The sequence below is a fragment of the Plecotus auritus genome (assembly GCF_963455305.1).
Source record: "Plecotus auritus genome assembly, chromosome: 2".
NCBI classification, from domain to species: domain Eukaryota; kingdom Metazoa; phylum Chordata; class Mammalia; order Chiroptera; family Vespertilionidae; genus Plecotus; species Plecotus auritus.
Genome location: NC_137771.1, coordinates 16936842 through 16963104, shown reverse-complemented (window position 1 = coordinate 16963104; position 26263 = coordinate 16936842). Strand labels below are relative to the sequence as shown.

The following is a 26263-nucleotide window of genomic DNA, read 5'->3' as shown; positions in this document are numbered from 1 at the left end:
TGAGCAACGTAATGGATACTGCTCAGATTCCTTCGTTCAATGACTATAATGGCAATGAGCAAGACACAGCAAGTCAGGCCCTGACTGAATTTGCATTAAGTAAGTTACTGAAATTAATATTGAGATAAGCACTGACAAGAAGCATGGGTGCTAAGAGTATATTACAGCAAAGAAACCTGACAGTTTAAACTAGTGGGTCTCTACCAGGGCTGCAAATCAGAATCACCCAATACAGCTTCTAACGATACTAAAGCCCAAGCCCAACCCCAAATCAAACAAATCAGAACTCTGTGAACCCTGGCCAGTGATTTTAAAAATCACTCACTCCCGAGGTAATTCTAACATGCAGCCAAGACAGAGAACTACCAGTCTTGGGAGTCACATGATAGGTGTTGGGGGCACAGAGGTCAATAATACAGTTCCTGCCTTTCAGGAGCTTACCATATAGTGAGCAAGACCCAAGTAAGCAGAGGTATCAGCAAAATACCCTGGGCATCATGGAGCAAAGAAACTTCATTATACAAGATGGTGCTTCTCTGTGTACAAGGATGTGGAAGTGATTCCAGAGGGCTATATAAGGTGCTTTTACCTATGTCAACAAGTTTTAGTGTCTATAGATGAGTACTCAGGCACTGAATTACTCTTAACACTTTCTTATGTCTTAAATATTTCAGATTTTAAAAAAATTAAAACTGCCTGTCTTTTTCGTGAGGGCATCAGAGAAGTTATTTAATCTAAGCTTTGAAGCTTGATTAGGAAGAAGCTTTCTGAGGAAATGATCTTGAAGATGCAGTCTGAAATATGAACTGGAGGAGTTAAAAGGAGAAGTGTATTAGGCAAAAAAAAAAAGGTCTGGAATCAGAAAAAAAGCATAGGGCCTTATAAAAATGGAGAGAAAGCTGAGAGCAAAGTAAAAAAAAGACAAAGTAAAGCTTCTCAAAATGCCATCCCTGGACAAGCAGCATCAGTACCATTGAAGACTGTTAGAAATGCAATTTCTCAGGCCACACACCAGGCCTACTGAATCGGAAAGTGGGACAGCCCGGGGAGTGAGGGATGGGGGTTGGACACACGACAGACAAACAACCTAGGTAATATTAAGGATTTGGGATTTTATTATATGATTAATGAAAAATAATTGAGAGATTTTAAATAGAGAGCTAACATAATCAGAAGAATAGCAGCTAAATGGTTTGGCATTAATAGCTGAGCAAAAACTCCTCAAAATCTAATTTTTGTAATAATCAGGATCAGAAACCATACTGAGTCTTTAACTCTAGGGTCACAATCATATTGCCTTTAGGGCTAAGTGGTAAGGTGAATGAAGAGGGTGATGTGGAAAGTGGAGGGGCTGCCTGAAACTGGTAAGCCTACAGAATCCCTTAACACAGCTGCTTAAGAAAGGAGAGGGCCCTTTGTAGGGAATCCCGACTTCTCCTTTCTTCAGATGTGACTGTTTCCCAGCCTGGTGAGGCAAATCTGGCATCAAACCAAAATTTTAAAGAAAAACCATCTTTTGTTTCTTGGTTCAAGTAGCAGAGGGATAAAAAGCAATTCAACAAACAAGATGCCAATAACCCAGCCAGCTCACCTCCCACATGGAGTTTCTACCACAGAGCAAATGACCCATATGGATGAATCTATAGTAGAAGCCTAGATTTGGGAATGCTCCTTGTGATTGGCTGCCCAAGAACAACTCTCTCTTGGGCCTAAGAAGCTGCCAGCACCTTCACTTTGTAGGTCAAATCAATAGTACAGGGTTCTCAACCCTTAGAAGACATGCAATATAATTATATGCTAGGCTTCTCAAGACTAAAAAAGTACCAACTACAGTTCTGTTAAAAGATCAGTAGAAGCAAGCAGAAACTTTTTGATGGGGTAAGGAGCAACTTTACAGCACTGGCAGAAATCCACCAATTTGGATTCTTGCTACAATAGTACCTCACCCAGATTTAGCCACAGACCTTAGATGAAGAGGGAGTGGTTACACCTGACTGACTAAATCAGGCTGAAAAGCACAGTCCAGTAAAGTTCAGGATGCAGAAAAGAATTGCAACAGACATTAATGAGAAAGGAACAAAGAGGGATTGCCTTATTCAGATACTTCTTCCCCCAAATCCTCAGCTGACAAAGTCTTAGAAGTCCCATCTGACAGTGGCTCTTCATCTTGGCCTGAGAAGCCAGAATGATAGGTGCTGAGGGATTCCACAGACCTCATCCTACTAAGGTTATGGCTCAGAGATCTTCAGGGGAAACCAGGGAAGGCTTTATGATAAAGAGAGTTCCTGCCTCCTACCTATTCCTCAAAGATCCAGAAACCATTTTTCCCCCAAGTCAAACTAACTGAAGAGATAGGCTTCAATTCCAAGTTGAATCAACATTTCAAAAGACTCTTGTCTGGGCATGTGTGGCTGAATTTCCATTTCTTAACTGAAACAGAACTGTAATGGAGGGTTTGCTACCTACCATCTTACTAGATTTTGGAGTAGCCCATTTCATTCCTGAGATTAATTTTCAGAACCTAAGCAACTTGTACAAGTGTTTCCAGAACCAGCCTACTATTAAACGGTTGGTGCAAACTGCCTTTCAGATATCAAGCACAGTCCCCCCATGCCCTCTGGGATGATGACAATAACATTTATGGATGCCTACAATGTACCAACACTCTCTCTCTGTTAACCTCTTTAATGTTAATGACCACCCCCTATGAAGTGGGTATTTTTAGATTCATTTTACAGACGTGAAAATTAAGGCATGGACAGGTTAAGTGACTTGCCCAAGGCTAAAAGTGGCAGAGTCAACCTGCAGACCCAGGAACTCTGGCTCTAAAGCCCAAACTTTTTTTTAAAAAAAAATATTTTTATTGATTTTAGAGAGGAAGGGAGAGGGATAGAGAGATAGAAACACCAATGACGAGAATCACTGATTGGCTGCCTCCTGCACGCCCCCTTCTGGGGATCGAGCCCGCAACGCAGGCATGTGCCCTTGGCCGGAATCGAACCTGGGACCCTTCAGTCCGCAGGTTGACGCTCTATCCACTGAGCCAAACTGGCTAGGGCTAAAGCCCAAACTCTTAATCAGCAGACTACACTGCCTCTCTCAGGATACAGTCAGTCCATTCCATAAACACTAATCAAGCATTTGGGCACCAAGCATCCTACCAGACAAAAACACTTATTCACACAAAACACAAACCAGAAAAACATTTACTCTGCTCATGTTCAGTGTGACTATTTATTCTGAATGCATCCCAAATCCTACCTCTTAGCTAAATGCTAAGACAAAAACCTAAAAATTAAGACCTCAAAAGTAAGGTACCCCCTCCACCACCACCACACACACACACACATCCATTGAGACTTCTCTGAACTTTGATGGAGAGCAGACAGTGCTTCAAACATCTCCATCTTCTCGTCTCTCATATGGTCCATGCCTAAGAGGCCAAGATTTAAAAACAGAAAACTCTACACAGAGATCATAAACCTATTCCCTGGGCAGATAGTAAAAAAAGACAATCTACAAGGTCAGTCCATAAATTCCTATACAGAATTTTGAACCTATAATTTAAGAAATAGCTCATTATTCATTTAGCTTAATATCACCAAAACATCCAACCAGAAACCAGTTTTCATTGCTTTTCTCTCTGCCCCACATCATCTTTTAGAGGGCGGCAGGCATACTCACAGGCAAGCTCGAGGGTCTTGACTGAAGACTCAAGTTCATATCTTCTTGCCCTCCCTTACTGGAGGTCATTGAGGGGGTTGAGGATGCCTGAGACCCAAATGAATCTTGAGATAACTCCTAAAACAAGAAAAACAAAAGCTGTGTTATAGCCTGGCACTGACAAACCAAACAAGCTTGCTTTAAGATGAAAGGACTATGGGACTCTCATACAGGGGAAACTGGGTGCGAGAGACTGTCCAATGCACACAATGTCATCCAAAGGCAGAAAAGACAAGGTGTGGCTCGCAGGTAAAATGTCAACAGTGGATATAAGACTCTTTTCGATGGCACTGTTCACCATTTATCGCCACTCACAGAGAGAGCTGTTGTTGGGGTTAAATTCTAAAGTCTGGCTAACTGCATGTTATATTTATCAAGGAATGAGACCATTTAATTTAAAAACGACAACAAAAAACTCCTGAACCTCTGCATTAAAATGACTACTACTTCCTTCAAAGTCATCACCTTGGGATGAGATAGTTTTCCAACAATGCCATCAATGCACAACATTTTTAATGGACCTATCATCACACAATCATTTCTCTCCTTTCTGCTCTTTAAAGAATAAAACCCAAGGCAGCTTCATCACCTATCTTGTCCACAGACATGGCTCCAAATAAATTTTAGCTATTTCCCAAAATCAAATCCATCCTCAAAAAAATAAAAGGATTTGCCACCACTGAGAATATTCTAGTGTGCTGTCAGCTCCGATGGCAATTTCATATGAAGGAGTCTAAAAATATTTTGAGCAATAGCAGAATGGAATAGCAGTTAGAATGAAGGTACAGTGTAGCATCCCAAAGTTATTGTTTTAAAAGAAGACCAAACTTAGTTGGCTGCTCAAGTTATAAATGCTAGTTTAAAAAAAAAAAATCAGTCCCATTATCTTCAATTTATCTTTCTATGCAACTTTCCATTGCCCTATTTCGTCATCAGTAAGGAGAGATAAAGGTTTTTATGCAGTTAAGAAGGTTATGCCTTTATTAGTTCAATCAATCCAGTTAGCATGTTTATCCAGAATTTAATTGGCTTTTAAGTGCACTTTAGAGAACCAATCTGTATGGCAAAGTTTTCATGATACCAATCCCCAAGCTATTGGTGGTTACATGTAAAGAAGAGAAAGAGGCAGGGGCATCTTACCTGTGGTGGAGGGAAGCGCTGCTGGGAATAGGCAGTTTGCTGTGACTGCTGAGACTGGGGCTGAGGGTATGCAGCCTGCTGGGAGAGTGTCGAGGATGCTGGCTGCTGAGGTTGCTGCTGCTGGTAGGGAGACTGTGCCTGCGGCTGTGAGTAGGGGGGCTGGCTCTGGGGGTGCTGCTGGGTTGTAGACTGTTGGGAGGGGTATGGAGTTGGAGACTGCTGATGTGGAGGCTGGGATGGCTGCTGGGAATATGGAGGCTGAGCGGACTGGAGCTGTGGTGGCTGAGACTGCGGCTGCTGCTGATACGAAGGTTGGGCATGAGGGGTCTGGGATGGTGGTTGCTGGGAGTAGGGTGGCTGCTGCTGCTGCTGGGGGTGAGGACTTTGCTGGTTATAATATGGAGTCTGGCCCTGTTGACCATATCCACCGGGGCCTTGTTGTCCATAAGGAGGAATCTGTAGGAAAGGAAAGGACACATTTTTTAGCACTGACTCTTCTGGACGAAGAAAGGTAAGGTATCCCTGGCCGGTGTGGCTCAGTTGGTTGGAGTGTTGTTCAGTACATTGAAAGGTTGCGGGTTTGATCCCTGTTCAAGGCACATATCCAGATTGTGTGTTCAATCACTGTCAAGGCACCTGCAGGAGGCAACCAATCCATGTTTCACTTTCACATCAATGGTTTTCTCTCTCTCTCAAATCAATAAAAGCATGTCCTCGGGAGAGGATTAAAAAGAAAAGAAAAAGAGAGGCGAGATATTGTCAAAAGTTATGCCCTGTGAATGGGTATAGAAAGCAGGCAAGCCAAGCCTCACACTTAGCTTAGAAGGCCCAAAGTTTTTCCACCATCCCTGTTTAATGAGTCAGGAAGTTATGGCCAAGCTGGATTACCAGTTGGTTCATTTACAAGTGGACTGCATTCATCCACAGGAAATTTACACTATTTAATATCTGGGCCATTTACAAGAGTTCAAGAGCAGCTGTTTTCACCATGGGCCTACTCTTTTTATCATGGCATAGACTTTTTATAAGCACTAGGAATCTGTATCTTAGCCACAAAGAATAGTCAACGTCAACCTGGCTCAGCCGACTGAAAACCTAGCATTTAATAATCCAGTGTGCAAATCACTAAGGTACTCTGGTTCTCTTTTTCATTTAACCTTCATTCAAAAAATATTTGAGAGCCTACTTGCTTACTTGTACCAGGCACTATTCTAGACAATGAGAATACATTTGGTAAGTAGGCAAGCTCTAACCCCCCACCAAAAAAACACACACAAAAACCACACCAACAATATCTATCCCCTCTCCTCCATTTTCTCATTGAAACAGAAGTGACCATATCCTATTTTTTATATTTAAAGGCATACTTTGCTTTAAAGTTTTAGGAGTAAAGTTAGGTTTTAGATTCTGTCCCTCATCATTTTCTTTATGAATATCACCCAAATGTAAATGATAGAAAAAGCTGTCAAAACAAAGCGACTATCCTATCTAATAAAGAGAGAATATGCTAATTGACTGTCACACCCTCACAAAGATGGCAGTGCCCACAGCCAATAAGGAGGGAATATGTTAATTGACTGTCACGCACTCAAAGATGGCAGTGCCCACTCCCCTCAGCCCCACCTGCATCTGGAGTCCCCCAGTCCCCTCAGTCCCAGGGCCAGCTGAGGCTCAGGTAACCAGGGCCGGCCGAGGCTTGCACTGCTGGCAGTGGCAGCAGCAGAGGTGTGATGGGGTGTCACCTTCCCCTGATCACCGCATCGCCTTCCGCCCCTGAGGGCTCCCGGACTGTGAGAGGGGGCAGGCTGGGCTGAGGGACCCCCCTCCAGTGCATGAATTTTCATGCACCAGGCCTCTAGTAAAAAGATAATGATGCAGCCCTAGCTTGTTTAGCTCAATGGATAGAGCATCCATCGGCCTGCAGGCTGAAAGGTTGCAGGTTCGATTCCGGTCAAGGGCACATGCTTGGGTTGCGGCCTTGATTCCGAGTAGGGAGTGTGCAGGAGGCAGCCAATCAATGATTCTTATCCTTGATGTTTCTCTCTCTCCCACCCTCTCTGAAATCAATAAAAATATATATTTTTGCCGAAACCGGTTTGGCTCGGTGGATAGAGTGTTGGCCTGCGGACTGAAAGGTCCCAGGTTCGATTCCGATCAAGGGCACGTACCTTGGTTGCAGGCACATCCCCAGTGGGGGGTGTGCAAGAGGCAGCTGATTGATGTTTCTCTCTCATCAATGTTTCTAACTCTCTATCCCTCTCCCCTCCTGTCTGTAAAAAATCAATAAAATATATTTAAAAAAATATATTAAAAAAATAAAAATATATATATTTTTAAAAAAGGATGCGGGTGACCAGACAGATTTACATTTATAATAGCACTGTTAGCATCCTTATTGTTCAATCTTCCTTTTTTCTTCTACCTCCAGTCCTTCCTAAACTAATTCATCATTGTGAACCAGTCAGGACACGGGTGGTTTTTCTTTGTAGCAGTGGATAGTTGCTCAGCTACTGCCTTTCTTTCTTCCCAAAACCTCATTCAAAAATCACCAAGAAGGCCAGCCAGGTCAAAGAAAAAGACAGATATGTTCAGCCTGTGGCTAGGGAGCAGTTTTCCCTCCAGCACACATGGAATGGTGCCTTAAAACCATGGCCTGTAAGTAGCACACTGTAACTAACAGCCAATTGGCCTATGCTTTCAACGGGTTTGGAAGCCAAAGACAAGTTTTTTTTTAAAACAGTACAGGGTTTGTTTGTTTTTTATGCTTATCATGCCATGAATTCATAGGGAATGAATGGGTTTTAGCAGTTCAGGCTCCTTTCCATTGGTTCTCATAAAGTGGATCAGGCTGAAGTTTCAGTTGAAACCAAATACCTTTCTCTTTGGCTTCCTTCTTTTTTTCTGATCATGTTCTTTCACACGTTTCAGGAAGCTATCTCAGTTCTTAGAGTGTTTAATATGCTCAATATGTACATTAATTCTTTTGGCAAGAATCTTGCCCTTAATTTGTTTGTTACAACAATGCCCACTACATGCTGGGTGACACTATAGACTCCTCTAGTTTTTGCTATGGTAACATTTGTGGGGCCTTCCCTTGATGTCTACAATATCACCTTTCTAGTAGATTTGCATGTATGTGGCCAAAGGAAGAACTCCATGTTTCCTAAGAAGTCTAGAGAACATATAGCAGGTGCCTCTCCTCTTTCCCTTTGTGTTACTCATTTTGGCTAATTACTGGAAGATGGTGGTTCCAGCTGGAAGGACAAAGATGTGTTCTGATTCTATAGCTCAAGACCAGGTCCCGGACAGATTAAGGGTTAAGGTAATAGGAGTCACCATCTACCTGCTGTGCATAAGAGAGGCCGCCCATGGTATTCTGCGCCCGGCCCTGCATGCTCATCGGGTACCGCTGTGGGGTTTGGGTCCCATATGGCTGCCCTGGGTACCCATGTCCTTGCTGCGGTCCTGACGGAGGTCCCTGTTGTTGTGAGTATGGGTTAGTTCCACCATATGGCTGAGGTCTCATCTTGCCCATCTGATCCATCGGACTGGATGGCTACAAAATAAAGAACATTTCATTAACCTGAAGCTTTCATGGCCTCTGCCCAATATGAACACAAACCAAACACATAGGTCTGCATTCCACATAGAAAAATAATTATGAAAAAATAATGGTATAGATCCAGTAACCCTTGGGCAATTCATTTAACCTTTCTCAGAACCTTGAATTATCATATATGAAATGAAAATACCCCCGTCTGTGACAGCATCTTGTAAGCTATATGCTACTGCTTTGTAAGTGTGGTATTACTTGAGATCCAAGGGACAGCCCAAGTGTGGAGCATGAATGTGTGTACTCTATGGTGAAGACAACGAGAACAAAAGCTCTGCAACTGAGAGAGAACAGTGCTGCTATATTCTGCCGTGATCTTTTTCAACACCAAAACGGATGCTTCAACACTGTGGTTGGGAATTCGAATACACAAGCATCTACACATTTCTGTTCTTTAAACAGTGATGTCTTTTTTCCTTGCATATCTGTAACTTGTTTGTACTATGGCACAACATTTAAATTTATGCTTTCTTTCAAATGAGTAACATGGTTAAGTTACAGTTGTTAAGGGAACTGTTACTTTGAATTTACAGCCTTGTGCATCTTATCTGAAAAGTTCATCTCCTTTAATCTTCAAGAGTTTGAGGGTATAAGGAGGATAGAACTTTTTTCTCTTCAAAGAATAAGACATGAAGGTATAGCACAGCGCCAATAATGAAAGCGCCAAGTTCAAGTCACAGGTGTCTGGTTACAAACATAGTTTTCTCTCAGCCCATTGTGGGGCAACAGGCTCAATCAGTTCATTCACTTACTGACATAACTTCATCCTTTTGGAGCTATAGAGGACAGAGCCCCTTTCCCCTGCCAGAGATGCCTACCTGTATCTACTGGTGGTGTGGAGGGGAAACTTTGTAAAGTTTCCCTAAGCACCTTACAAATAGATACACCCAGGTTGGAGAGTAAGCTTGGGCCTGACATAAAACTTGAAAATTAAATCTTGCCCAGCCAGTGTGGCTTAGTGGTTGAGCATTGACCTATGAACCAGGAGGTCATGGTTCAATTCTCAGTCGGGGCACCTGGGTTTCAGGTTCGATCCCCAGTGTGGGGCATACAGGAGGCAGCCCATCATCAATAGTTTCTCTCACCATTGATGTTTCTTTCTCCCTCTCCCTTCCTCCCTAAAATCAATAAAAATATATTAAAAAAGAATTGAAAACTAAACCTTAAAATTTGGAGGAATATAGCTATCACCTGGACGGCTTAATAAACTACACACTGCTGGATCCCACCCCCAGAGCCTCTAATTATGTAGGTTCATGTCAGGCTTAGGATATGCATTTGTTAACAGTTCCCAGGTGATGCTGATGCTGCTGGTCAAGGGACCACACTTTAAGAACCACAGGTCTAGCCCTGGTTGATGTGGCTCAGTTGGTTGGGTGTCAGTCCCTTACAAATAGAGGTTGCAGGTTCGATTCCCAGTTAGGGTCATGCAGGAGACAGCCAATCAATATTTTTCTCTCACATCATGTTCCTCTCTCTCCCTCTTCCTCTCTCTCTCTAATAATCAATAAAAAAAAATTTTTTTAAAGAAAAAGAACCACAGGTCTAGATTATATGTAGGGTCCCTTCTAGTTTTGTTATTCTATAATTAATAAATTATAATTTAAGGTAAGACCTTAAAAAATAACAACAAAAAACCCCTCCAAAGTAAGAGGGGCAACTCTGGTCAGTGTTGTTCAGTGATTAGAGTGTTGGCCCTAGCAATGCAGGGTTGCAGGCTCGATTCCAGGTCAAGGGCATGATTCCAGGTCAAGGGCACGATTCCAAGTAAAGGGCACGTACCTGGATTGCAGGTTTGATTCCTGGCCCCTGTCGGTAAGTGTGAGGCAACCAATCAATGTGTCCCTCTCACATCCATGTTTCTCTCTCTCTTCCTCCCTCCCCTTCTCTCCCTCCCTTTCACTATCTCAAAAAAGCAATGGAAAAAATATCCTTGGTGGGGATTAACACATACACATAAAAAAGGGGAGGGGCATTTAAACAATTGGTTATCTGTACATGTCTTTGGGGGTGGGGACAGAGTACACCTAAGTGTTTAAGTCAAGCTGTCATGAAAATAGATAAGACAAAAAGCCACAGGGACTATTCTTCTAAATATCAGGAGAAAAACAGTGAAGTTCTCTCTTAGGCTGCAGCTGAAATCTCAGCTAAAAAGTTAACAGTGATGATGGGAGTAGCCTCATCTAAACTACAATCATAGTAAAACCATGTCCCAAATCACTGCTACATGTCATTATTAAAGTGTTGTTTCCAACATAACTAAAATAATTTTGCCAAATCCTGCCTCTGTATCAGAAGCTCCAATAATGTTCCCTATCATAATTTTGGAGCTATATGGATTTTTTGGGGATTCTTTAGGAAGTTCAAACTTAATTACAACTTGACCAGTAAGTAAAGAACAGCATGTGGTCTTCATCGGTACACCTGGAGCCAAAACATCACCATTCTCTCCTGTAAAGAGCTCAGGGGCTTACACAGTCGCATCATACACACATAACAAGATCCTCATCTCTTCCCTCACTGCAGCTGCTGTCCTTGTGGCCCCCAGGGAAGACTACATTTGCTGAACAGAGACAAGCCCACTCCGGGTATCTCTGCCAGTCCAGGTCTCCCCACAACACTTGAGGGGCAATCATTATTATGGTTACTATGGAGCTTCTAGAGCAGTAGCTATTAACCAGGGCTACAGATGGGAATTTTTTGTGAAGCTTTACAAATGCTTGTGCCTCTCCATAGAGATTCCAATTTAGTGGGTCTACAAGGGCTTGGGCTCCCCCTACCCCCACCCCTAAAGATCCTTGGATGATTGTATACTATCTGAGAACTAGTGATCTAGAGAAACACTAGTCAATAAATTTTTCTGGGATGTGTGGCTATTAAGTACTTAAAATATAGCTAGTGTGACTGAGGAACTAAATTATTTTATTTACTTTTAATTAAATTCAAATAACCATACATGCAGCTAGTGGCTATTATACTGGACCTAGAGCAATGCTCACAAATCATTTTCATCTCTCCTTGCTTCACAACAGCTCCATACTTCCTATCTACATCCTGTAAGTATCACATGGTAAGAGCAAAGAGTGTAATAAATCCATAGACATAAGTTCAGATCCTAACTCTATCACTGTCTGACCCTGAACACATCAGTCTTTCACCTATCCTGGCTGGTAGCTCAGTTAGTTGGAGCATTGTCGGGTACACCAAAGAGGTTGCAGCAGGTTCGATTCCTGGTCAGGGCACATACCTAGGTTTCGGGTTCAGTCCCTGGTCAGAGTGTGTATAGGATGCACTGATCAAACAATTGGTGTTTTTCACATCAATGTTTTTCTCTCTCTCTTAAATCAATTAAAAAAATAAAGAAGCCACATCCTCAGATACAGATTAAAAATTATAATGATGGTAAATAGTGCACTTCTGTGTGACTCTAAAGCCCTCCACCGTATGCCCCAGTTCTACACTTTTAGTCTCACACCAAAGTCCCCCGCATAGCGGAGCATGCCCAGCTCTATGCAATGGTACCCTCTTGCCCTGCCCTCCTTTCCATGATGGCTTCCACTAGCAGAACCCAACCCTTCAACAGGAAGGCCCTTCCTCCTTCTTCAACACACTCTCATCTCTCACATTTCTAAACTGCCTGTTGTAGATTCAGTTAGAATTGTAAGGTTTATCACTTAGTTGTCCAGCTAACTGACTGAATCTCCCAAGACTAAGTTCTAGAAAGCCAGAAATCAGACCTTTTATTTTCAAAGACCCCACCTGCAGAGCTAGGGCTCAGTAACTTCAATGTGCCAGGCTGCCCCACTGCAAGAAGTGGGTAGGAGATACTTTGGTGAGAAAGCCCAGATCAAACCATCTACCATAGGGCCAGGGGCACTCCCTAAACCAGGATATGACTTTGAGGGTAGAAAAAAGTGAACAGCACTGAAATAGGTGATGGTGGAATAAACAGCCAAGGGAGAACAAGCACACTTTTAAGAAGAATCTTATGTACCATCTTATACCAGAAAGGTCTCAAACTATACAGGTATCCCCCAATATCCTGCTTAAAAACAAAAGGCTAAAGAAAGGCAAGTTACCTTTTCTTCTCTCACAGGGGCGCTGTACTCCCCCAGAGGACAGCTACTTACCTGGGGGTTCCTTAATAAAAGGTTTAAGGATTCTTTCATCATTTTTAAAATCTTTGCAGACTAAAAATAAATACAAATCAAAGAAATTCTTATTCTAAAAATAAAATTTAGACATTTCCCTTTCCTGGACATCAGATTTCTGACCCCCTCCCTTCACCAAAGTGTTATAATCAACAGAATATGCAGCTTAGCGCCCTGGCTGGGTAGATCAGTTGATTTACACTTCGTCCTGATAAGCCAAGGATGATCCCCAGTCAGGGCACATACAAGAATCAACCAATGAATGCATAAATAAGTAGAATAACAAATTGACCTCTCTCTCTCTCAAAAAAAAAGAATATGCCACTTAGCAAACTAAAATATATCCAGCTCTAACCATCTTGATAACTCTGTTCTCAAGTCAAAGTTAAACATCTGCTCATATCAGAAGGGAAAGTGGGCAGGAACCTAACTCACACTTCTGATACTTAAAACCATTGTAAAAGAGTTGTGATTTGCAGTTATAGATGAATGCCATCTTCCAATCTCTCAAAACAGAGATGGGGCCTTAAATCTTTACTAATCATTTATTCTATAGTAGCAATTTCAGACCAGAAAAATCCCTACTACATGCAAGCTAGAAAAGCCAGTATCAGCAGTCTGCAGGCACCAAGGAAAAGGCAATGGAAGGGAAACACCAAATCCTGGCTGCAAAGAGCAAGAGATTGCTCCCTGGGAAAGACGGAGAGGAAATCCTTTCAATGGGAAACCACAGGAGTAGATTACTGTGATTACACTTCAAAAGCAAAAGCTCTGCCATAAAGACACATAATTGAGAAGAAAATGCTGCCCCCTAGGTCAGCGAAGTCAGGCCCCCTGCTATATACCCTACTGCATTCGTAAAAAATAAAAATAAAAATAAAAGGGGGGAAAAGAGCCATAAGAACCCCCTGCCCCATCTCCATCTACCACTTATCTCTTTCCAGATCACTGGCTGTGTTAAACTGCCTGCCAAATAAAATGCATCAAAAGATGCAGTTTAGGGGCATCAAAGGCAAGGATGCTTAGCAGGCTGGTCCCTCTGAATATATTAAGACCAAACAAAACAGCCTGCAGACTAACCACTGTGTAGAGAATTCCCCAGTTCCAAGCAAATGGAATTACAACCCCTCCAGACCAGTGGGCTAATGGAATCCCTTACTTCTTATTGCCCCAAGGAAAGCCATAATGACCCACAGGAGTTGGTGAGATATAACAGACTAGACTTCAAATTCTCCAACCTCTGACCATGACTGACTGAGAAGAGAGCCAAGAAGACAGTAGCAGAAACCACCAAAATACACCACACCAAGTGGCAGTGCATTAGGAAAAGAGAAACTTCTTAATTTTCTTGAAATAAAAGTCCAACTGAAGAAAGCTCCAGACCTAGGTTCCAATCCAAAGAAGCAGAAAGGAAGTGAACAGGCAGTAACCCTATGGAGCCAGATTTGGACTGGCAAGAATACTGAAAAGAGGAATGGGCCGGGGTTGCCAAAAAGTGTCCATCAGAAAGAAGTCTTGACTACCATTTGTTCTGTCTCCCTAAATGCCATTAGTTGGGGCCAGTATAAACCAAGAGCCCTAATCTTGGATTTGGGACAATTACATATTACTTCTTACTCCTTGTGCTTTCAATTTATTCCTGGCTAGATTTGTTGTATGACTTTTAATAATAACAATTTTAAAAAGCATCCCTGGCTCTTTAATCGAAAGAACCCCCTAATTGATTCCCACAGTAATTAACCTGCATTTTACCTCAGAGAGCGGTAGTTAAGGAAGTCGGCACTGCTATTTATAACTCATCTCAAATTGAGGGCAGACTGCCTAAAATCTAACACATCCCAGCTGTACTCCTGTTTGAACTGGGGCCAAGGGAATTTTTTAAAGCAATCTTGGCACCGAATGAATGACACCAACAGTATGAGAGCACGAGCGGTTGTGTTGTGGTGACGTAGCACTGGAGGTGGAATGGGAGGGGGCCAGTGTACTGTGATCCCTCTCGTGCAGGCCTGCAGCTTGCCGAGTCCCAGTACAGTAAGCTGGGAACCGCCCACTGAGAGCCAAACACAGGAAAAGGCTTTTCCTGTGGAACGCCTTGAAGTGAGAAACACATGGCTAATCTGCATAAACGCGAAGCCACACTGCCCCTGCCAGGAAGGTTAGTGCTCATAATCTCTGGCCATGAAGCTGGCTGCTTGGGAGGACTTGGACTGGCGCCTGATAACCCAGAAAGAGCCGAGAGAACAGATGGGTGAGGACCCCAGCAGAAAACAGACCCGGGTCACGTGACTCGCCACATGGCCCTGCCAGCACAAACTATTGTCTGGCTGCGGAGCTCCCATACAAAGACACTCGGCCTCAGCTTCCTGTGATTACAGGGACAGGCAGCAGCTGTTGATTCAGTTCCCTTATTGGACCCTCCCATGTTGAGGTGCATTCCAGGCACGGACAAATATAAAAGTTAAGGCCTCGCCCAAACTAACGTGCTAGTTCCACGTGGCTCTACTCAAGATCTGAGGACGGACAGAACAGAATTCCATAAAAGAACCACTCTTTATACCCTGATACACATGAGCTGACCAGTGTAAATCATTCTCATTGTGTCCCCCCACTCCCAGAAATCTGTAGCCAATGTCTCCTCATCCTGTCTTTTTTTTTTTTTTAAATATATGTTATTGATTTTTTACAGAGAGGAAGGGAGAGGGATAGAGAGTTAGAAACATCGATGAGAGAGGAACATCGATCAGCCGCCTCCTGCACACCCCCTACTGGGGATGTGCCCGCAACCAAGGTACATGCCCTGGACGGGAATTGAACCCGGACCCTTCAGTCCGCAGGCCCGACGCTCTATCCACTGAGCCAAACCGGTTTCGGCATGTCTTTTCTCACTCCTCCAGTATTTCATGGCTCTGAAGACTGATCTAGGACTCCTACCCCAAATTGAGGATAAACTGCTTGTTTAGTTCTAGCCCCAGACCCAGCTTCCTAAAATAAGGAGACTCCCTTCCTTTTGCTTTGCATTTAAGCTGACATGTTTCCCCACCTAGGACAGTAAGAAATTCTTAACCTTCTATTTTGGCCTCACTAGAGATATCATTAAAGATTTCCTGAAAATAAATTGATATTAAAACAAAAATCTCTCATCAGATACACAACACCAGACCCAGGAAATCAAACCCGCTCAGACTATGATTCTTATTCATAACAGGAGAATCACCCCCCTCCCCAAGTTTTCTCCTTCACAAAAGATGAAAAACAATTATTTCATTCTAGTTGGGAAACCTTTATTCTGCCAACGACCATTTGGATATTTACAACACCATTCGCTTATTATAATTCACTTAATATAAATTTATGTTGCTATGAAAAAAGCTCCTAGATTTATTGAATTCTGAGTCCTGCCTGTGGTTGCCTTGACAGGATCTGACCAAATGATTTCTTGGGCCTTATACGGCTTGTGGGCCAGACGTTCCCTGTCTAAATAAACTGATCATCTGCTTATGGTGAGGGAGATATCACCAACTAGTTTGCAACTACCACATCAAAGAGACAGATTTTTTAAAAATTCTTCCAGCCCTGGCCAGTGTGGCTCAGTTGGTTAGGTGATGCCCCATGCACCGAAAGGTTGCTGTTTGATTCTGGCATATGCCCAGGTTGTAGGCTTGATCCCCAGTTGGGGTCCTGCAGGAAGCAGCCAATCAACCACATCGATGTTTCTCTCTCTCTCTGTCTCCCTTCCTCTAATGTATCTCTCTCTCTCTCTCTCTCACTCTCACACACACACACACACACACACACACACACATATTTTTAAAAACAAAAAAGCTTCTGTCCTGGCCAGCTTGGCTCCGTGGATAGAGCGTTGGCCTGTGGACTGAGGGGTCCCAGGTTCGATTCCGGTCAAGGGCACATGTCAGGGTTACAGGCTCGATCCCCAGTAAGGGGCGTGCAGGAGGCAGCCGATCCATGATTCTCTCTCATCATTGATGTTTCCATCTCATTCTCCCTCTCCCTTCCTCTCTGAAATCAATAAAAATATATTTAAAAATAAATAAAAATAATAAAGCTTCATAAGTGTCCAAGTTGACTATAAATAAAAAATTCAAAGTTAATGAAAAGTTCTAGCTACCCCATTCTGCTTACAAAAATGATTCTACAAGGTCAGAGCACATTCTACCTTTTATAGACTAAGTAAGAGCCAATTTCAAAGACATCACCCAAAGCACCAGCCTGACCAAACTCCTTAGGACAGGCTATATGTAACCAGACATCAGACTCAGGACCTTTCAAGTCCGACTCTGCCTCTAAAGTAATAGAGAACAAGACAAGAAGCCTGGCTCTCTCCCAGGCTCAGAGATATTTAAGTCACTGTGCTCCATCTTTCCAGACCAGAAGATCTAAGAAAACTCACCAAGGGTAGAAAAGAGAAACCAAAGGGGGAAGAGTAATTGAATCACCTAGCAAAACTCAGATTATGAGAGCCAACTGTAATAACCACCTCACAGCGGTCCACCCAAAAGAGGCATGTGAGAAAACCACAACCAGGTGGCTAGTCCCCCATCCTTGGGTTCCAAAGAGAACCCTTCAAATAAAACAGTTAAGCGTACCAAACTAATGAATTCCCCAACAAATGATTGAGTCCTTCTCCTCATCCAGAACACTTTCATTAGCCACCTTTCAACAGTGAAAATGCTCTTTCAAAAATAAAGATAACTTTTTTAAATTTATTGTCGAAAGTTTTACATAATTCTCCTTTCCCCCCACTGACCCCCTCCCCGCTCCAGCCATTCCCACCCCGTGAAAGCCCCCACCGCCCAGTGTCTGTCCACTGGTTATGCTAATCTGCATGCATACAAGTCCTTTGCTCTCTAACCCCCCCGCCTGCCATTTGTCTCTGGATCTATTCTTGCTCATCAAATGATGTTGATCATTATATCCCAAACATGAGTGAGATCATGTGATATTTATCTTTCTCCAACTGTCTTATTTAGCTTAGCATAATTCTCTCCAGTTCCATACGTGCAAATGGTAAAAGTTCCTTCTTTTTTATAGCAGCGTAGTATTCCATTGTGTAGATGTGTCATAGTTTTTTAATCCACTCATCTGCTGATGGGCACTTGAGTTGTTTCCAAATCTTAGCTATTGTAAATTGTGCTGCTATGAACATAGGGGTGCATATAGCCTTTCTGATTGGTGTTTCTGGTTTCTTGGGATATAGTCCCAGAAGTGGGATTACTGGGTCAAATGGGAGTTCCATTCTCAACTTTTTGAGGAAACTCCATACTGTTTCCACAGTGGCTGCACCAGTCTGCATTCCCACCAGCAGTGCAGGAGGGTTCCTTTTTCTCCACATCCTCGCCAGCACTTGTCGTTTGTTGATTTGTAAGATAATTTTTTTAAAGACCAAACTTAGCTAACCAATATCTCCTAATTTCCAACAAATTACAAAAGCCTCTAAGGAAATCACACAACTAGAGAAAAAAAATCCTTTAGGTACTTCTTAAAACCAGGGTTACAAAAATAGTAAGGCCCCAAGAAAGATAATCAAACAGGAACTGAAATGCCATTTGATAAAATTAAACATCTTCTATACAACTTTTTAATCTCAAGAATAAGGCAGAAGTACATCATGGTAGAAAGAGTACTAGACTGAGAGAACACCTGAATTCCAATTCCAGTTCTCTGACCACCCCTAACCCCCACCCCCACAGGAGGAACTAACCAGGTTTTACCTTAACTTTCTCAGCTATACAATTGAACCCTGCCCTACAGATTCTGAATCAGCAACTCTAGGATGGGGCAAGGAATTTACTCAGGCAATTCTCATGTTCAGTCTGAGAACACTTGGGCTACATGGCCTTCCCTCCAAAGCTCCTCCCATCTCCAGCACAGAGTGATTCTAGAACACAGATGCACATTCAGTTTCCTTAGCCAAACAATGATATGTCTGAAGAGGGTAGTGCATGGCCAAGAGAAAAACCAGGAATGCACCTCAGATTCCCAAATAAACAGCATTCTCAGTCAAAGCCAAGCTTTCCCAAATTCCTATACCTAGTACCTGATACTCTTGTTCACCTGAGCACAAATCACCGACATATTATATGCTGTATTTATTTATCTTGTTCACTGTCTGTATCCTAGACTAGAATATAAGCTCCAGGAAAGTAGAAAATTGTGTGTAAAACAAACTTCCCTACTTTAAAAGTAGAAAAGGAAAAGGGACTATGGAAGAGATGGTGTAATTCTAGAGCCCTTACAAGTCCTGAAAAAATGCTTTGGATCTACATGGCCAGTCCCTAGGCAGTGCTTAAGAGCTCTGCCCTAGCAATGCCTTCAATTTCTCTGTCCCTCAGTTTCCACCTCAATAGAAAAGATAATAGTAGTAGTACCTTCAGGGTTGAATGAAACGTTTTCATACAGTAAAACAAAACAAACAAAAACACTGTTTCCTCAATCTAGCTGGACATGCTCTGGCTTCAGAACTTTTGTATTAACTAATCCTTCCACCTGGAATACTTTCTTCTCCCAGTTTTTTGTACAGCTCACCCTTTATATCAAGCACTTCAATTTGGCCCTCCCTGGTGAACCCATTTAAAATTTCAGTCCTGCCCACTTCTTATACCTGGTCCCTGATAAACTTTTTCTCCTGAGCATGTATCACTAGCATACTATATGGTTTACTTATTTATCTTATTTAATGTCAATATCCTAGTCTAGAATATGTAAGCCTCAAGAAATAGGTATGTGTCTGTGTGTGTTTGACTGCTTTATCTTCCAGCACCCCAAATGTTAGCTATTATTATCCTACACAAGTCCCAGATTTCTAGCAATAAAACTCAGAAACCACAACAGTTAAGGTCCGGTCCCACATATTCCAGATCAGAAACTCAGAGGGGTCAATAAGAGGTTGATTAGCAATCAAGTAAGTTAAAGTTATGCTCTTTAAGAGAGAAAGCACAAGCTTCAACAACTCTGAGCAAGTCACTTCATCCCTTGGCATCAGAACCATCTGTAAAATGGGAATTTAAAAACAGTCTAAGAAAGATATGAGGCAGTTCAAATGATAAGTATGCAAAATGCTTTTTACAGTACCAATTTATAACAGACATTACTTCCCTCTCTCCACCCTCATTAGGAGAAAAAGCAGAACGGGATTGAAAGCAGTTTCAAAATGCCTACTTAAAAAACAAGAGCACACAGGTTAGATACCAAAAGGGTTGACCAGCCCAATTCTCAAGCTCTACCTACTTTTCAGTGTGTTCTCCCCCAAAGGAATCTGTTCAATAGTTCCTTCTAAGAATTCTGGCAGTAAATCCCAATAGTTTTCAACCAAGGCAATACTAACCCTTCAGGAAGTGTTTGGAAATAAGAAAGGTGCCGCTTTTGGTTATCATACACACACTGTGGTGTTACTAGCATTTATTACCTGGGGAGCAGGATGTCAAATGTCCTGCAATGCACTGCCACACAAAGAAGAACCTTGCTAAGAAACAATGGATGGTATCTAGCTTATACCTCTCCCCACTTAATGGACTCAAGACCAGTCTCAGATGGAGAATGTCCTATAACAGTGGTCGGCAAACTCATTAGTCAACAGAGCCAAATATCAACAGTACAACGATTGAAATTTCTTTTGAGAGCCAAATTTTTTAAACTTAAACTTCTTCTAACGCCACTTCTTCAAAATAGACTCGCCCAGGCCATGGTATTTTGTGGAAGAGCCACACTCAAGGGGCCAAAGAGCCGCATGTGGCTCACGAGCCGCAGTTTGCCGACCACTGTCCTAAAACATTTTACCTTGGAACAGTTAAAGGAAATAAATGACCAGTACCCATCCCAAGTGTCTAGCAGTACAGAGTCACCCACTAGCCAATAAAAATGTACTTAAAAAAAATAATTGGAAGATAATATATTTTTTACAGAATTTTTTCAGAGAGAGAGAAAAACATTGATTTGTTGTTCCACTTATTGATGCATTCATCGGTTGCTTCTTATATGTATGTGCCCTGACCAGGGATAAAACCCACACCTTGGCGCATAGGGGTGAGCTGCCTGTCCAGGGTGGAAGATAATTTATTGAAGGTGGTACTTCTCAGATGCATTTATTACAATTATAGTTATATGTGTTCATTTCTCCCCACTAGAAAGTACTCTATTGGAGACAGGAATTATGAAGCCTATAGTGTTCACAACACAGTGCCTGCCTGATACATTATAGAAGCTCAATACGTATTTGTTGCATTACTATTAGCAACTGGCATATAGTTGGTAGGTACCCACAGGTTTTTAAAAAAGTTTTGCTGTAAGACTTCTGACATTAACAAGTTCCAAGTATGGTATACTTTAAATCAGACAACATTTGAGCAACAGGATTAGGCAATTGAGAATTGGGGAATATGACCTAAGTCTAGGAAATCTTGATGGTATGCAAGAAAGATAGGTTTGTATATTGCATCCAGTACATGCTCATTAAAAAATAATGTACAGACCTTGTTACTACATGAAGTGGTATGGGTTGACACCAGAAAAAGCTACTTCCTCCTACAAACCATCCTTTGGTGCTTCAACTAGGGAGAGGACCTTACTGTGAATAGACCACAAGCCCAAACGAGTAGGACAATTTTTAAAGACATTTTCTGCCTTGTTAATTTGTCATTAAGTGATATGGTACACTTAAGGAATACATGTAGAGGCAAGGGTCCATGTAACCTTACAGAGCTTCACCCAGCAGAGTGTAATACCAACTTTTCAATAAAGACAATACTTCTAAATCATACCTAATTCTTCTAATCTAGTTTCTAAAATATTCTTCTCTCTCTTCCCTATTAAACTGCTTTGTAGACACAGCACAAAAACAAAAGAAGGCTAGGCAAACACTGCTCATAAAGCCACAAAACTTTAAGCCTCATTTGCTTTCTCTTTAAAAAGCTCTCATTTCCCCATTCCTTTTATTTTATCTATAACTCCAAACTTGGACTTGTCTTGCAGTGGTTATATAAAAGATCCTAAATTTCTCTTAAGTGCACAGTTCTACATATGCCAGTTTTTTTCTTCTATATTAAAAAAGTATCTATGACACATCACTGAGCTGTAGGAACTTGATTTATATGCAGTTAGGTATTCCATTTATCATGCATTGATTGATTGCATCAATCCAATCAAGTCCTGTCTTTTGATAAAGACCCTGAGAAGCAGCAATGCTGCCACTGTGTTTATTTCATTAATTCCTAGGGCTGCCTTGGACCACTTTCCAAAAATGCCAATCTTTCACCTGATCCCCCTAAGTCGACTCTGAACTATAACAGGCACTATTACATAAGTTAAAGAATGGCCCAGGGCACAGCCAACCTTATTAAGATTATAGGTGCCCTTATATCCTCAGGCTTTTTTTTAAGGTCAACAATACCCTGAAAAGCTAGAGTCCTGTAAAATTTTTCAGTTCTTTTTAAAGCTCCAAAAGTACAGTGGTACCAACCTTCTCTGTACCACTGTCCACACAAATGTGTATAGGAGACCCTGGCTTCATCATTTATAGCAGAAACACATGGGACCAGACCAAAGTTACCAGCTGTCTTTTCTGAAGCTTTTTTGTCTCTCCTCTTTATGTGCTATCTCTGGCCAATATAATCAAATTGGGAGGGATACTTGGCATGCTAACCTATGGAAATCTGGCTAAAATGTACTCCTACCCCTACCCACTCCACCCCAGCGTCTGTTTTGGCTCATATACTCTTTTGAGCTTGTCCTATGCAAGGCACACAGAATTTCACTTCGGTGAATGTGTCTGGGTAGGTGAACCCAGCTATCTCAATCTCATTTTATTTTAACCCAAAATACCATAACGAGACCACATATTGGTCACTTGAGGTTTTATATAGGGGTTTTAAAGATGTCAATTCAAAGCTACACTAGGAAAGCAAAGGATTCAACTCACAGATTAGAAAAACAAGAATGTTACAAATCTGTCCCGAGCCAACAGGACCCTCAAAACAAATTAAGGGGGGCTAAGAAACGGTCTTCAGACCAAAGACAATAAAGTGGGAAAAGAGAAAAGTAGAGACCATTAGGAAACTTCTGTTTAATATTGAATTAGACAAAGGCACTTCTTTCTGCCTCTGGTTAGCCAGGCTAGTCCAACAGAGGTAAGCAGAATCAGGAATCTTCACTGAATGATGTTGATCTGAAAGTGGTATAAATTGCACCTACAGTCTTGAAAGGAGACATCTTACCAGTACTAGTGTGGTAAAGTTAATGAGGTCTCCATGTGCTTTGCATTCTAACAGAGTTAGAGACCAAGAAGACAATGAAAGAGGAAAAAAATAAGAGCAGGTTAAAATAAAGGTAAAAGTCAGAGGGATGATTGAGTTTAAAACACACAAACACACACAAAGAACATAAGAATCCCTACTGGAGTATTTGTCTGTACATACAAGTACCAAATCACAATCAAACTGTCAGCATACTGTCTCCTGGAAGCCTCTGTCTTCCTCAAAGCTAGGACAGAGTGATCACAGCTTCACTTCTCAGGCAGGAGGGAAAAGAGGTCTGGTACAAGGAAATATGTTTTTAATGGGAAGGATACAGAAACCACATCAGGTTTTCAGAAAACCCAGGTGAACTGGAACACTGGTTCTCCTCTTGGTCTTTGTATTGTTAATGTTTATTGTCTCACCATTTCTGTAACTTTCATTCCTGTGCGAAGCACAATCCTTATTTAAGTCACACAACTGGAGACAGGTCATGGCTCAAATGTTCACTCCTCAAGAGACACCTCATCACTTCAGAGATGGGATGACTTATCAGGAGTCTACTTAGAGGATTTATTTGCTAGGACTTCACAATGAACTCAAAGAAAGGAATCACAGCAAAACTCAGGGTGACCACTGGAGATTGAGGGGTGAGAGAGGCCTACTGAGAGATCCCCAAAACCCCAAAGGCCCTGTTCTCAGAGCAGTTGGCCATTATCACAAGCAGAAGGGATATTGTAGCATTTAAATAATGCTACAATACTGGCCTTTGAGTAGAATTTTTCAAGAATCACTTTCTTAGGTAACTGATCATACTTGGAGAATACCCTAAGTCCGTGATCGGCAAACTGCGGCTCGCGAGCCACATGCAGCTCTTTGGCCTCTTGAGTGTGGCTCTTCCACAAAATACCATGGCCTGGGTGAGTCTATTTTGAAGAAGTGGCGTTAGAAGAAGTTTAAGTTTAAAAAATTTGGCTCTCAAAAGAAATTTCAATCGTTGCACTGTTGATATTTGGCTCTGTTGACCAATGAGTTTGCCGACTACTGCCCTAAGTAATCACCCTAAAATGATCTCCATCTTCATCAAACAACCAGGAACACAGATCCAGATTATCTCCATGCTATCACCAAAAGCTAAGAGAAAGAGATAAAATGGAAGGCAGGGAGTCCCCAAGTCCAATAAATAAACAGACATGTTTTGTCATTAGTTGATCATTATTGCATAGTAGATACATCTCAAAAGTAGTTTCTTGCCCTAGCTCGTTTGGCTCGGTGGATAGAGCGTCAGCCTGCGGATTGAAGGGTCCTGGGCTCGATTCGTCAAGGGCACATGCCCAGGTTACGGGCTCAATCCCCAGTGTCAGGCGTGCAGGAGGCAGCCGATCAATGATTCTCTCTCATCATTGATGTTTCTATCTCTCTCCCCCTCTCCCTTCCTCTCCGAAATAAAAATAAAAATACATTTTTTAAAAAGTATTTTCTTTCTCCTCCAACTTCAAGCACTTTTAACCTTTCCTCCATTCAATAATACTGTAACATCATGGAAGGGGAAGGTACATATGAAACATGATTAGCCTATGATATAATTTCAAAGAAGCCCCTGAGGTAATTTGAATATACTCTGTAGCCTAGTTAACACAAATGCATAAACCTAGTAGTTCACAAACTTGAGCATGCATCACAATTGTTTAGGTGGCTTGTTAAAACACACTGGTGCCCAGCCAGAGTGGCTCCTGAGTGTTGTCCTGTGCACTGAAAGGTTGCCCGTTCAGTCCCGGGTCAGGGTACATGTTGCCTGACCAGTTGATATGTCTCTCTCACACTGATGTTTCTCTCTCCCCCTTACGCTCGGAGCCTAAGCATGTCCTTGGGTGAGGATTTAAAAAATAAAAATAAATGTTCCTTTAGATAAATAGATAGATAAAGCACTGGCCAGAGTTTTCTACAGTTTTGGATTTGGTAAGTCTGACTGAGTATTTGCATTTCTAAACAGGGCCCAGGTAATGCTGATGCTGATGATTAGGGACTACACTGAGAACCTCTATACTACTCTAGCTCTCAAACTATAACAGGTGCTTAATAAAAGTTTTTTTTACAGCATTAATATAATGAACTATAGAAGAGCTTTTAATTCAGTGAAGACCAACAATGTCTTTAACTGCTCAATTCTATCCCACTCTCAAGCAGGGGCCTCTACCAAACATGAGTCATGTTTGATTTATTTTTTTTAGAGAGAGTTCTTTTTCTTTTTACACTATTTTTAAAAATAAATATTTTTATTGATATCAGAGAGGAAGGGAGAGGGAGAGAGAAATAGAAACATCAATGATTAGAGAGAATCATTGGTCCACTGCCTCCTGCATGCCCCCTATTGTGGATTGAGCCCGAAACCCGGAACCAAACTGTGACCTCCTGGTTCACAGGTTGATACTCAACCATTGAGCCATACCAGCTGGGCCGTGTTTTAATTTTATTTGACAACAGTACTTTTACATATCTCGTTTGATATTTACTACAGCTTACAAGGTAGATAATTGTTTCTCACTATATAACTGAGGATACAGATTCAGAAAAGTTAAGTGACTTGCCTAAAGTCACACAACCTAAGGGAACTTTAAACCTTTAGAGCTGACTGTGCTATGAAACTTGGTATGTACAGGCACTTAACCTTTATGTATTCACTTTCCCCAAATGAAAAATTAAGACAATAATCCCTGCCTCCCCAGTGAGTGCTCCAAGTTACAGAAAGTAAAATCACCCTACAAATGTTTTCATAATGCAAGTTACTCACACTTAGAGCAAAGTGAAGGACTCTATTTTGAACCTGAATCTCATCCCCAACCACACTCTCCAAGATCCCTCCCAATTCTCACCATTGGGATCACATGGCCATTCATCAGAAACATAAATAAAATCCTTAAATGGAAGGGACATGCGGGACAGAAATCTAGGCATAATGTCAAGTTGTAAAACTAAGGGCTTTTCAGTCTTTCAACACATTTAAGAATTCTAGGGTATTGCAAAACTAATGTGCCAATAAGCCTTATTGCTCAAATTATTTATTTTGGAGAAACAATTATAGTAGTCTATAGTGTTACAGTTCTGAAAAAATCAGACAAGCCTGATTCAAATTCAAACTCTACCTTTTACTAGCTAGCTATTTGCCCTAGGGCAAATTTCTTGATCTACCCCTGGCCTAGGACAAAGTTGTGGATGAACTACTATAAGAATTGTTCACAAAGTCCTTTATAATATAATTATCTTTGGCAGCCCAGATTCCTAAACAAGTAAAAAGGTAGAAGTCTGGAAATAAAAAAAATGTTATCCAAATCTGAATTATCAAGTGTTTCACACCCCTGCCCTGGCCAAGTAGCTCAGGTTGTCATTCTGTG

General features: G+C 41.8%; 1 protein-coding gene across 4 annotated transcripts in view; it reads right to left on the bottom strand.

Annotated features, from left to right (window-relative positions):
• The window catches only part of ARID1A (AT-rich interaction domain 1A), a 78007-nt gene that overhangs the window by 39877 nt on the left and 11867 nt on the right, over nt 1–26263 (bottom strand). For all 4 annotated transcript variants that reach the window (XM_080654825.1, XM_080654827.1, XM_080654826.1 and 1 more), the window contains exons 2-4: nt 8207–8419; nt 4864–5319; nt 3685–3801 (exon numbers count right to left, since the gene is read on the bottom strand). In XM_080654825.1, the coding sequence (XP_080510951.1) occupies nt 3685–3801; nt 4864–5319; nt 8207–8419 (786 nt within the window). The remainder of the gene's footprint in view (nt 1–3684; nt 3802–4863; nt 5320–8206; nt 8420–26263) is intronic.